The sequence below is a fragment of the Sinocyclocheilus grahami genome, unplaced genomic scaffold, assembly GCF_001515645.1.
Source record: "Sinocyclocheilus grahami isolate Dianchi unplaced genomic scaffold, SAMN03320097.WGS_v1.1 scaffold535.1, whole genome shotgun sequence".
Taxonomy (NCBI): Eukaryota; Metazoa; Chordata; class Actinopteri; order Cypriniformes; family Cyprinidae; genus Sinocyclocheilus; species Sinocyclocheilus grahami.
Window position 1 is genome coordinate 1,266,999 of NW_015505714.1, and position 14,004 is coordinate 1,281,002.

The 14,004-nt window shown below is 36.5% G+C and overlaps 1 protein-coding gene across 1 annotated transcript in view; it reads left to right on the forward strand.

Annotated features, from left to right (window-relative positions):
- LOC107555492 (ras-specific guanine nucleotide-releasing factor 2) overlaps nt 1–14,004 on the forward strand; it is a 100,744-nt gene that overhangs the window by 20,248 nt on the left and 66,492 nt on the right. The window contains exon 2 of the mRNA XM_016238314.1: nt 13,060–13,166. Coding sequence (XP_016093800.1) covers nt 13,060–13,166 — 107 coding nt within the window. The remainder of the gene's footprint in view (nt 1–13,059; nt 13,167–14,004) is intronic.

The window sequence follows — 14,004 nt, forward strand, 5'->3', positions numbered from 1 at the left end:
TATTTACTTGCATTATCTTTGTGTAATATTAAAATTTGTTTGATGATCTGAATCTTTTAAGTGTGACAAATACGCAAAAAATAAAAAAAAAACAGGAAGGGGGCAAAAACCTTTTTTCACACCACTGTGTGTATATATATATATATATATATATATATATATATATATATATATATATGGGTGTGTGTGAATGCATATATATATATATAGTATATAATTTTAAACTATTTTTAAAATTAATTAATTAATTAATTAATTAATTTAGCAGCCATTTTTACAAATAAAAAATATTATACCACAGAACAATTGACCAATCACTGAACGTTAATGTTTGAAATAATTTTCATGTATGCAATAAAAAGCCTAGCTTTTACATTTGATTATCTTTTGCAGTTAATTATAGCATTGTTAATTGTGCAATTGTATGCAAGGCTTTGAAGGATGAGCAAAACATGTTTTATATAAGCTAGAGGGGAACCATTCTTAATTTTAAAGATAAAATTGAAAGATTGCACAGAATAGACATCAACCCTAGTTCACCTGTTTCACTCACTTGAGGATTTTATGGCTTCACCACTGGTCCACATGTTCAGACTACCAGATATTTCCAAAGTCTGTGTTGATAATGTGATCAGCAGGAGAACACTAAACTGAATTAGTTCCATCTGATCCTTGTGTGGTGTAACTCCACATGTGGAGGCACAGATCAGAGACAGGGTCTGGGAGCTTGATGCTCCTACTGCCAAAATCCTGCCAAAAATAACAGCTTAAACCAGCCTAAGGTGTTTTTCTGCAGAGTGTATGAGTGAAGTGGAGTGACAGCAATATCTCCTCTTGCTGAAAGTGTTCTCTAATAACTCCACTCCAGCCACACTCTGGGTTTTCCATTAACTGCTCCATGCTCAGCAGTTATAGAAACCACACTTCATGTTTGCTCAATAGCAAAATTTGCACCTAGAATGTTAAGTTCTTTTAATTTTTTAAAATATATATAATTTAATATCAGACATTTTTAACTAAAAAAACAGTACTTGGAGAAAAGTGTCTTGCTTATTGAAACACTAATTTTAGTCTGTTAATATGCGTTACACTTACTGTATAGTATGGTATCAGAGTGAACAACGCTTTCAAAAAATTCACATCTCAATCCAAACAAAGTTGAGCTTCGCATTAGTTTGCCAGCATGCAGCTCATTGCTAGGAAACACGTGGCAAATGGAAGCAATAATTGATTTAAAATAGCTCAAAATATAAAACGTTTGATATCAGTAGACAGGATAGAATCGTGGTCTGAAGCTAGAAAATCTGTACCCTGTGCGGTTTTCTGTCTCAACTCCAACTGCCTAAAATATGCAGACTGACTCTGACTTTCGGAAGCTATAGCGCTGACTTATCCAGACTGAAAATCAGGACAAAAATCTGGGCAAAAGTTATGTAGTGTATTCCAGCCTTAAGTAATTTCTTCAAAACTCCAGAATCCAAAGCAAATTTTATTGACAGGCCACTTTATTTTCCATGTTAAATATTACATGCATGTCAAGAAATAATTGAGGCAGGATATTACAATAGATTCCATAAAACTTGATTGAAATCTTGAAAAATAGTGCACTGTCATCCTGAGAAAAGGGAAGACCTGCTCCATTTCTTTTACTGGCATCCGCCTGTCACAAACATACCACAAAGATGTATTATGACAGCAGCGAATATTGCTTTGTTGTTGACTGCTTTATATCTGGCTGTAGCTGCAAAGATAACTACAGACATAGAGCACAGCTAAACCGCATGATTGTAAACAGTATCAGTAAGCACCCAGCAGGAGTGAAAGCAGAAAGCGTCAACTATTTCATCCAGACGTTGAACATCAACACTTTTCCTGAAAAACCAACAGCAAAGCTGACAACTCTATCCCTTCTTCCTTCCTCCCAGCCCAGTTAAGATTAATCTGCTGTTTTGCTGGTTTTATAGTGGGTTTGAGTGCTTGTCAGAATGGAAAACCAACTTGGTTGACATGCTAAAAGTGTTTAAACCAGATCATACCAACAAAAATCCCCTTAGGTTGTTTATTTTTCAACATATAATTGTCATTTACGGTGCTGAGATCACGCCAAATATGATTTGCTAAAAGCGAGCCTAACAATTTTCTGCCAGTGTAATAAACGAGGAAGTTTCAATGAAGGCCCTGAACGAATAAATGGTTCCCCAAAGAAGCTTTCAGTCAACAGTTCTTAAAAGAAGAAATAATATTTTAAAAATGTAAAGAACCTTTTTTTCCATTATAAAGAAACTTTTGTGGAATGGAAAGTTTCCATGGATGTTAAAGGTTCTTTATGGAACCATAGAAGATTCACTTTTAAAAATAAAAGTTCCAAAAGCATGGTTTGCAGTGATGTCATAGAATAACCATTTTTGGCTCCTCAAAGAACCTTTCACTGATCATTTCTTAAAAGAACCATGATTTTCTTGGTGTGAGAACATTTTAACGATCTAAAGAATCTTTTTTCCACTATAAAGAACCAATGGAAAGGTTCCATGGATGTTAAAAGTTCTTCATGGAACTATAAATGCCAATAAACAAACTTTATTTTTAATATAGACCCGATTAGTCTCAGTTTATTCAGTTATTCTGGTTTTATTGTGGGTTTGAGTGCTTGTCAGGCTGGAAGACCAGCTGGCTGGCAGGTAAAAATTGTTTAAACCAGATCAAACCAGCACAAAAAAAAATTTGTTTTCAACATTATCGTCATTTATGGTGCTGAGATCATGGCAAATATGATTTGCTAAAGGCAAGCCAAATGCATTTATAACAATCTCCTGTCAGCCTAATAGACGAGGAAGTTTAAATGAAGATCGGCAAGGCGCTGAACAAATAAAGCGGTAGTAATGAATGCAGTGCAAAAAGCATTATTGAGCATCGCTCTTGTGCAGAGCACTGTGTTGTCATGGAAACGGGAATTGTTAGGTGAAGTGACAGTTTAAAAATATGCTTGACACTTGTTAAGAAATGTTATGCAAGAGGTTCTGTCTCTCTCATCCACCCGCTCTGCTTTCCCTTCTGTAGGCTTGGCAGATTTCCAGAGCAAATTACTATTGCAGATACATGGAGTGATGAATTCGTATATTGGTGGAGGGTTCGGTGACTCGATTTAGAGGTGTTGGACCAAACCTTTACCCTGCTCACCAGGCCTGTTGGTTTGTGTTGGCCTTCGGCACTAATGCGGCAGCATAGTTCAGTGCCCTCCTGTGAGTCAAAACATGAGCGTTCTGTGTGTACCACATCCATATAAGCGCTCAGCCCTGAATAGACACTCATCAGATAATTCAGTGCTTTGGGGCACGGCCTTGTGAATACAGGGCTTCAGCATTTCGCAAATGTATGACTTGTGTGAGGAAATAGGTTAGGAAGTATTTCAGTTAGACCATTCCAGGGGGAAAGACGGACATAACTGCTTGTGAGTGGAGGGGTCACTGGTCCATTCTCACCCGCATTGAAAGGCGCTCATGTGTGTAAAGGGGCAGAGTGCTGATGATTTAGTTTACTAGGTCAGCATCAGTGTGGACTACTTCTCCACTCTATTTTTATTTGTTTTGTTTAAAGAGAATATTTGGCTCTATAGTATATCAGTCTGTTTTGCAAAGTTATGGTTTGGCATTAAAAATTTAAATGTACTTAAAATGTTAATGTTATCTAAATTTATGTATGACTGCATTTATGCACCTTCTTACACTGATTATGTTTAATAACCAGACAACATTTAGGTCACGAAAACGCCCTTAATTCTTTTATCAGTTACATGGATTGTTCACCCAAAAATGAAAATTCTGTCATCTTTTACTCACTCACCTTCAAGTTGTTTCCAACCTGTATGAGTTTTAAATGTTGATAACCAAACAGTTGGTAACCATTTACTTCCATAGTATGGAAAAATACTCTGGAAGTCAATAGCTACTCTCAACTGTTTGGTTATTCACATTCTTCAGAATATCTTCTTTTGTGTTCAACAGAAGAAATGAACCCATACAGTTTTGGAACAGTTTGAGGGTGAGTTGAACTATATCCCTTTTTAAGGTCATAAATGGTTTAGACAAAACCTGATCAACACAAATACTGTAGATTTTTAGCTGAGTAACCAGATTTTGCTCTGCATGTAAACCAGCATTCTTGTGGCTTATTCTTTTAAAATGTACACTATCAGTGTAAGATTTTTTATGTTTTTTAAAGAATTCATCAAAGCTGAATTTTCAGCATCATTACTCAAGTCTTAAGTCACATGATCCTTCAGAAATCATTCTAATATGCTGATTTGTTGGTGAGAGAGGATCAAAGACGACAGTTGTTATGGTCTTGTGACCAAAGATAGACTACAATAATTTTCTGACTGGCAGAAATTCAGTATGATCATCGCACAATTGTTTGCTGCTACGACCCACGTTTACTGACCAGCCAATAAAAATGTGACATAAAAATCAATCAAGCGACACAGTGCTTAAACATAAAACTGCTTACCTCAAGTGCTTATCCCTTCCTCTTTCACCGCTTAAAACACGCATAAAAACTGCAACTGCCAAAGTGTGTTTCATCATGCTCTTTTTGTTTACCACTAGCGCATGCTGATGACATTTTATTCTTCTATAGTAACGTGTGTCGTAGCCTACGAGTCAATAGCTGTCATCATTGTACAGTCTGCATACATGTCGTACCCAAGTTTATCAGATTCGTGTCGCACATTGTGATTTGCAATGGTCTTATAGGATTGCTAAACTTGTGCAGTGTGTCTCGGCCCTAAGGAGGAGCTGGGGATGGAGGAGGGTAAGCGCATGTCTGTGCGACAGACTAAGGAAAGTGTGAGTACGGATGAACTTACAGTATCTCACAGAAGTGAGTACACCCCTCACATTTTTGTACATATTTTATTATATCTTTTCATGTGACAACACTGAAGAAATTACACTTTGCTACAATGTAAAGTAGAGAGTGTACAGCTTGTATAACAGTGTAAATTTGCTGTCCCCTCAAAATAACTCAACACACAGCCATTAATGTCTAAACCGCTGGCCACAAAAGTGAGTACACCCCTAAGTGAAAATGTCAAAATTGGGCCCAAAGTGTCAATATTTTGTGTGGCCACTGCCTTTACCCTCTTGGGCATGGAGTTCACCAGAGCTTCACAGATTGCCACTGGAGTCCTCTTCCACTCCTCCATGATGACATCACGGAGCTGGTGGATGTTAGAGACCTTGAGATGCTCAATAGGGTTTAGGTCTGGAGACATGCTTGGCCAATCCATCACCTTTACCCTCAGCTTCTTTAGCAAGGCAGTGGTCATCTTGGAGGTGTGTTTGGGGGTCGTTATCATGTTGGAATACTGCCCTGCGGCCCAGTCTCCAAAGGGAGGGGATCATGCTCTACTTCAGTATGTCACAGTACATGTTGGCATTCATGGTTCCCTCAATGAACTGTAGCTCCCCAGTGCCGGCAGCACTCATGCAGCCCCAGACCATGACACTCCCACCACCATGCTTGACTGTAGGCAAGACACACTTGTCTTTGTACTCCTCACCAGGTTGCCGCCACACACGCTTGACACCATCTGAACCAAATAAGTTTATCTTGGTCTCATCAGACCACAATGGTTCCAGTTATCCATGTCCTTAGTCTGCTTGTCTGCTTGTCTTCAGCAAACCGTTTGCGGGCTTTCTTGTGCATCATCTTTAGAAGAGGCTACCTTCTGGGACGACAGCCATGCAGACCAATTTCATGCAGTGTGCGGCGTATGGTCTGAGCACTGACAGGCTGACCCCCACCCCTTCAACATGCAGACCAATTTGATGCAGTGTGCGGCGTATGGTCTGAGCACTGACAGGCTGACTCCCCACCCCTTCAACCTCTGCAGCAATGCTGGCAGCACTCATACGTCTATTTCCCAAACCCAACCTCTGGATATGACGCTGAGCACGTGCACTAGTGATGCGCGGATGAGCTAAAACGTCATCCGAATCCACAGCTTCAAATAAATTATCCACCCGCCAACCGCCCGCACCTGTATAGCTGATGCTGGCTGTCATGCAGTGGTCTGCCGGAACTGAGCTCCATTCGTCATTTAAAACTAAATTTTTTATTGTTATCAATGTTGAAAACATCTCTGCTGCTTAATATTTTTGCGGAAACCATGATATATGTTTTTCAAATTCAAAAGAACAGAATTTATTATTTTATGATTTTAGTAGAAATCTTTTGTAACAATATACATATGTCTTTACTGTAACTTTTGATCAGTTAATTGTATCTTTGCTGTATTCATTTCTTAAACAGAAAAAGGCAGGATAAAAACTGCTTTTTAATGTTAATTAACATGATCAATGAATATAAATTTTTCATTGGCAATGGCCTGAAAGACCGAAACTGACCTGAAAATCTGTGGCCAGTGGGCCATCTTTATTGTTGAGGCCTGATGTGGTTTTCTTGCTTTGTCTGGTTTTTAAAATTTAGCATATTTTTTATAGTTTTCAGTGTTTTTTCAATACATGTACAGTAAATGCACTCATTATTATATGTTGATTTTATATGATCTTGTGCTGTCAGGACATTTTTCATTTATAGAAGTTGATCTCCTTTTTGAATGTTTTTTTGATGTTTGTGTGCAAAATCTGATCTTCCTTAGTAAGTGTTACGAATTTGAGCAAATTACTTGCTTCCTGTTATCGCAGGAAATATCAGTGTACACTAGAGCCTTGCAATAGACCATTTAAAAGATTACTCCAGGGCTTATGATTGCAGAGATGTAATATTGTGTTCAGTATTAACTCAGATGTCTGTGTATTTGTTTTGACTTTGTTTTTATCTCATCCTATCACCAAGTCTGCTCACAATACTCTTTAGTTTGTTGCTTGAAAAAAGCCTCTGGGTGCTGTAAATAGACAAATAAGACCTTATTGTAAAGTGTTGCGGACATTTTTAACAGACACCACAGTGGCTGGTTGTAGTAGATCTGCTAAATGCTGCAGGTGCATTTGGATATTGGATAGTCCACCCATAAATTAGCTTTTTGTCATCATTTACTCACTCTCATGTTGTTCCAAATCAGTATGAGTTTCTTTCTTCTGTTCAACACAAAAGAAGACATTATGAAGAATGTTGGTAACCAAACATTTGCAGGAAGCCATTGACATCCATAGTATTTTTTTCTATAATACATACAAACTATATAGAAAAGTACCTTATTTTCCCCTAAACGATACATATTAGTACTTTAAAAGTACATATTAGTACCTAAAGTGTACATATTTGTATCTTTTGAAAGGGTAACACCCCGGTGACAGTTTTGTACCTTTTTTCTGAGAGTGTAGAGATGGTTTTGTGTATGTAAGAATGCCTAGTGCTGATTTTATCCTTCTGTTTACATGCAACTTAAACGTCCAGAGAGAAGTGCAGGTGGATGTCTAGAGAGGCAGTCAGCCTGAGAGACTGTAAATAGATCTGGGGAGTGTTACATAAGGCCTCTCATGCCTGTCTGTGCTAGAAAACACTGAACGCTTAATCCCTTGAACTTGACTTCAACTGCAGTTTTGTGATTATATATGTACACATACATATACTGAATGCACATCTGTACAAGCAAACAGTTCTTTCTATCTCTGACATATACAGTGCATGGTTGTCACAAACTGACTCAAATGTTTGCACTGTGTTTTGTCTCCTACTCGCGAAGCCAGCGATGACTCAAAGAGCAACGAGTAGAGCTCGCTGTGTTTACTGTTGCATGACCAGCTGAAGTAGCTCGTTTCATTAGTGTCGGCTGCAGATGTGAAATAAATGCAAACGTCATATAAACAAACGCAATATATTCTGTTTTCTGACCCCTCAACCTTTGAATTAGCAGATTGCATTTATATGCGTAATGATGAAATTAGAAACTAGTTAAAATTATTTATATATCTTAGACTTATTTCCCACTGGATTTTAAGTGTATGCTAATTCAGGCACCAAGGGATGGAAATGATCAGCTTTCATGCATTTAGAGTGTGATTACTTTCTCTCAGTGTCAGTCACTGTTTGAAAAAGGCCAAGCCACAATTTTTTTAAATTTTTTTTTTTATAAGTACATGTCAGGCTGTGGTTAGTAATGCTCAAGTTTGGCTGCCTTGATGCAGTTGATATTTAATTAATAATGTCTTTGAAGCAGCACCAGTTTTTATGGTTATGCAGGGATTCCAGTTCATTCCACATATAAAAAATAGCTAGTTGCTTTTCATTGATGTATGTACGTATATGTACTGTATATACGTATATCAAATTCTACAGTCCTCTCATGGACTGCCTGAATTAGATTGTCTGACTAAATTATATTATAATGAACTTTTTTCAAGTAGAAAGTTTGCAATTCAGACTTTTATTCTATTCAGTTTTTTTCTCCATTTATTACTTTATTCATTTATTTTTTACATTGTATCTTTGTTTTATGCTCCCCCTTATTTTTTTTATATACTTAAACTTATTTTTTTCCCCATATTATTAATTCTGGTCTTACTTGCCATTTGACTATACTGTAACTCTGCGAAACAACACAAAACAATACATTTACAATGAAATGCATGTGACACTCTACACTTTGTGGAGCTGCTTATGAATATCACTATAAAAGCATACATTCTAACCAGCTCACACCATGCATTTTCTCTCAGGTCATTATGACAATAGCTGATTCAACTCCTCTCACACCTGCTGTTAAGCGGCTGAATGTGTTTATTTGCCTTTCAGATGGCCTCAAGCCACACAATGCTCAGACTTTCATAACCCTGTAACTGTTTTATTTTATAGAGCTTGTCAGCATCTGTGTGTTGGCAGTATAAGCTTGATGTTTCGATGAGTTTTTAATACAGAGTATTAGCTCTGTATTAATCTAAATGCAGGCCTTTGTGATAGTAGTTTTTTATTTTTATTAATTAATTAAATTATTTATTTTATTTTTTTTTGGCTGGAGGTCATCACAAAACATTTCTAATCTTCATATTTTAGATTTTAGGTGCTTTAGACAAATAAGGTACAAAATAATGCCTTATAAAACGCTTAAAAACTGAATTGTTTTTTTCAACAAATGGTTATTTGATGGTTTATTATGAAATTATTATTAAAATGGTTTATTATGATTATTTCTCTCCATTTTGTAGAAAAGGATCCACATTGTGTGTGTGGTCATGAGTGTCACAATTTTAAAGGGATAGTTCACCCAAAAATTATAATTTGATGTTTATCTGCTTACCCCCAGGGCATCCAAGATGTAGGTGACTTTGTTTCTTCAGTAGAACACAAACGAAGATGTTTAACTCAAAACGTTGCAGTCTATCAGTCTTATAATGGCAGTCAATGGGCTCCACGGCTTGGAGAGTAAAAAAAACATACACAGACAAAAATAAATTAAACCCTGCGGCTCGTGACGATACATTGATGTGTAAAGACATGAACCGATCGATCTGTGCAAGAAACTAAACAGTATTTATATAATTGTTTAACCTCTGATCCACTGCAATGTCTAACTGTACTGAGCACGTTCACAACATCCGACGCGTTACGTCAAATAAATACGGTTGGGCAAAAAAAATTCCATGTTGTCTGATGATATATCAAATTTGTCTTCCATTGCAGCTTTCATGCATTTAGAGTGTGATTACTTTCTCTCAGTGTCAGTCACTGTTTGAAAAAGGCCAAGCCACAATTTTTTTAAATTTTTTTTTTTATAAGTACATGTCAGGCTGTGGTTAGTAATGCTCAAGTTTGGCTGCCTTGATGCAGTTGATATTTAATTAATAATGTCTTTGAAGCAGCACCAGTTTTTATGGTTATGCAGGGATTCCAGTTCATTCCACATATAAAAAATAGCTAGTTGCTTTTCATTGATGTATGTACGTATATGTACTGTATATACGTATATCAAATTCTACAGTCCTCTCATGGACTGCCTGAATTAGATTGTCTGACTAAATTATATTATAATGAACTTTTTTCAAGTAGAAAGTTTGCAATTCAGACTTTTATTCTATTCAGTTTTTTTCTCCATTTATTACTTTATTCATTTATTTTTTACATTGTATCTTTGTTTTATGCTCCCCCTTATTTTTTTTATATACTTAAACTTATTTTTTTCCCCATATTATTAATTCTGGTCTTACTTGCCATTTCAAGTAGAAAGTTTGCAATTCAGACTTTTATTCTATTCAGTTTTTTTCTCCATTTATTACTTTATTCATTTATTTTTTACATTGTATCTTTGTTTTATGCTCCCCCTTATTTTTTTTTATATACTTAAACTTATTTTTTTCCCCATATTATTAATTCTGGTCTTACTTGCCATTTGACTATACTGTAACTCTGCGAAACAACACAAAACAATACATTTACAATGAAATGCATGTGACACTCTACACTTTGTGGAGCTGCTTATGAATATCACTATAAAAGCATACATTCTAACCAGCTCACACCATGCATTTTCTCTCAGGTCATTATGACAATAGCTGATTCAACTCCTCTCACACCTGCTGTTAAGCGGCTGAATGTGTTTATTTGCCTTTCAGATGGCCTCAAGCCACACAATGCTCAGACTTTCATAACCCTGTAACTGTTTTATTTTATAGAGCTTGTCAGCATCTGTGTGTTGGCAGTATAAGCTTGATGTTTCGATGAGTTTTTAATACAGAGTATTAGCTCTGTATTAATCTAAATGCAGGCCTTTGTGATAGTAGTTTTTTTATTTTTATTAATTAATTAAATTATTTATTTATTATTTTTTTTGGCTGGAGGTCATCACAAAACATTTCTAATCTTCATATTTTAGATTTTAGGTGCTTTAGACAAATAAGGTACAAAATAATGCCTTATAAAACGCTTAAAAACTGAATTGTTTTTTTCAACAAATGGTTATTTGATGGTTTATTATGAAATTATTATTAAAATGGTTTATTATGATTATTTCTCTCCATTTTGTAGAAAAGGATCCACATTGTGTGTGTGGTCATGAGTGTCACAATTTTAAAGGGATAGTTCACCCAAAAATTATAATTTGATGTTTATCTGCTTACCCCCAGGGCATCCAAGATGTAGGTGACTTTGTTTCTTCAGTAGAACACAAACGAAGATGTTTAACTCAAAACGTTGCAGTCTATCAGTCTTATAATGGCAGTCAATGGGCTCCACGGCTTGGAGAGTAAAAAAAACATACACAGACAAAAATAAATTAAACCCTGCGGCTCGTGACGATACATTGATGTGTAAAGACATGAACCGATCGATCTGTGCAAGAAACTAAACAGTATTTATATAATTTTTTAACCTCTGATCCACTGCAATGTCCAACTGTACTGAGCACGTTCACAACATCCGACGCGTTACGTCAAATAAATACGGTTGGGCAAAAAAAATTCCATGATGATATATCAAATTTGTCTTCCATTGTGATGACCTGTACTTCTAAATATCTTTAGATAATCTCAGTGCCAGTGAGCACGTCTGCAATCTCTCTGCACTGTGTAAATAATGAGTGACGTGTACGCGCGACAGATTGCTTCTACATATATCTACTTTCATTGATATGTATAGATTCCCTATATGAACCGATCGATCTGTGCAAGAAACTAAACAGTATTTATATAATTGTTTAACCTCTGATCCACTGCAATGTCTAACTGTACTGAGCACGTTCACAACATCCGACGCGTTACGTCAAATAAATACGGTTGGGCAAAAAAAATTCCATGTTGTCTGATGATATATCAAATTTGTCTTCCATTGTGATGACCTGTACTTCTAAATATCTTTATATAATCTCAGTGCCAGTGAGCACGTCTGCAATCTCTCTGCACTGTGTAAATAATGAGTGACGTGTACGCGCGACAGATTGCTTCTACATATATCTACTTTCATTGATATGTATAGATTCCCTATTCGACCGCTCCAGATACGTTGATGCGTCCGCCATTTTGGAACGTATAGTGGCCCGTAGAAACAGTCACTAATGAGGAATCTACTTATAAATATCTATGTCTACTATGTCAGAGCACATACACGTGTCACGTGCCGGATGTTGTGAACGCGTTCAGACATTGCGGTGGATCAGAAGTAAAAAATTATATAAATACTGTTCAGTTTCTTGCATAGACCGATCGTTTCGTGTGTTAAGACCTCAATGTATCATCACGAGCTGCAGGGTTTAATTTGGTTTGGTCTGTGTATGTTTTTTTTACTCTCGAACATTACTCCTACATTTTGGCTGCCCTGGGGGTAAGCAGATAAACATCAAATTTTCATTTTTGGGTGAACTATCCCTTTAAGGAATGTTATATATTTTTTTTCAATTGGACAAAAAACAGATGGTAAGAGGGTTGCAAAGAAAATATGGGAAACAGGTAAAAAGTATTTTTTAGTAAGTATATAAAATAAAAAAGTAAATAAAATTAGGTAATAATTAAAAGTAATTAAATAGATTCAACAGATTATGTCAAGATGGTAACATTGTTTGATTTTTATTGTTGAATACAGTTGAGAAAGTTAAGATGTGAAGTGAATTTTGATGCATTTTATGCAGCTATTTTGCTAAGCATGAAGTAGTTAGCATCAAAAAGATTTTACAACAAAAAAATGCCTGTAATGCTTTAAAATAGGACAGTTTGAAGTTAAGTAGGTTCATGACACACACACACATGCACACACTTGTTGGAATATGTGGTTTACAGGGACTCTTCATTTGCGTAATGGTTTTTATATTATACAAACTGTATTTTCTACCCCGTACACCAACCCTACCCCTAAACCTACCCCTCACATAAAACTTTCTGCATTTTAGATAAAAACAAACAAACAAAAAAAACACCATTTAGTATGTTTTTTAAGCCTTTTAAATTACGGGGACACAGGAAGTGTCCTCTTAAACCACCTTCACATTGTAATACCTATGTCATATTCATGTCATTATACAAATGTATGTCCTCATAAACCACCTAAACGGCGCACACACACAGGCTTGAAGTTCTGCTAACTTCTCAGTTTGTATCTGTCTGTCTATCTCTTCAGCATTATTTCCTCGTCATCTTCGGGCATGATGGACAGAAGCCTCTGGAACTTCGGACAGAGGAGGAGTCAGACTGTGACGAATGGGTGGAGGCCATCCAGCAGGCCAGGTAGTGTATCTGCGTGTGTATTTGTTTTTTGTATCCTGCTCAGTCAAGGATAATATTTAGCAGCGCTAAATAAGCTTTACTCTCAGGCTGAAAGAATAAAATCATCATGCTAAGAAAGACATATCAGAGCGGGTTAAGTCAAGTGCATTGTGCATTTATCCCTGTCACTGCAGAGCAGCACAGCAGCAAATAAGCCGCACTGAGGTTGACAGCACTGTTGTCAGAGGTGTAAAGAGTACCTAAAAACCATACTTGAGTAAAAGTACAGATAACTTACAGTGAAAATTACTCCTCTACATGTTACAAGTCACCAATTCCAAAACAACTTGAGTAAAAGTCTTAGAGTATCTGATTTTAACAGTACTTAAGTATTTTACTTATAGGCTCAAAGATGCACAAGTCAAAGAGACATGCCAGTGAAAAACTGTAACGTTGTGGAGAAGCTGCGGAAAACAGGCAGAGGCAAGGATCTATGTGCTGGTATTTCATGGAAAAACTAGAACAAACAATAAGGCAAAAACCAAAGGGAACAAAGAACAGAATGACTGACAAACAGACAACCATTACATTCAACAACTCACAAGGAACTAAAGAAAAACTAGGGCTATATATACACACAGGGGGCTAACAAGCTTAACAAGAAAAGACACACCTGGGGAGACTAATCAAGGGGAACCAATGAACAAACAGACTACAAACTGACTACAAACACCACGGGAGTCAGGAAGTGACATTAAAGTCCAGGGCAAGGCACAGGGAGCATTAAACAAAAACAAGAAAGAGTTCATTTGTGAGGAGAGCAATCACGTTTATTTTCTAAAACCAAAATAAAACCGAA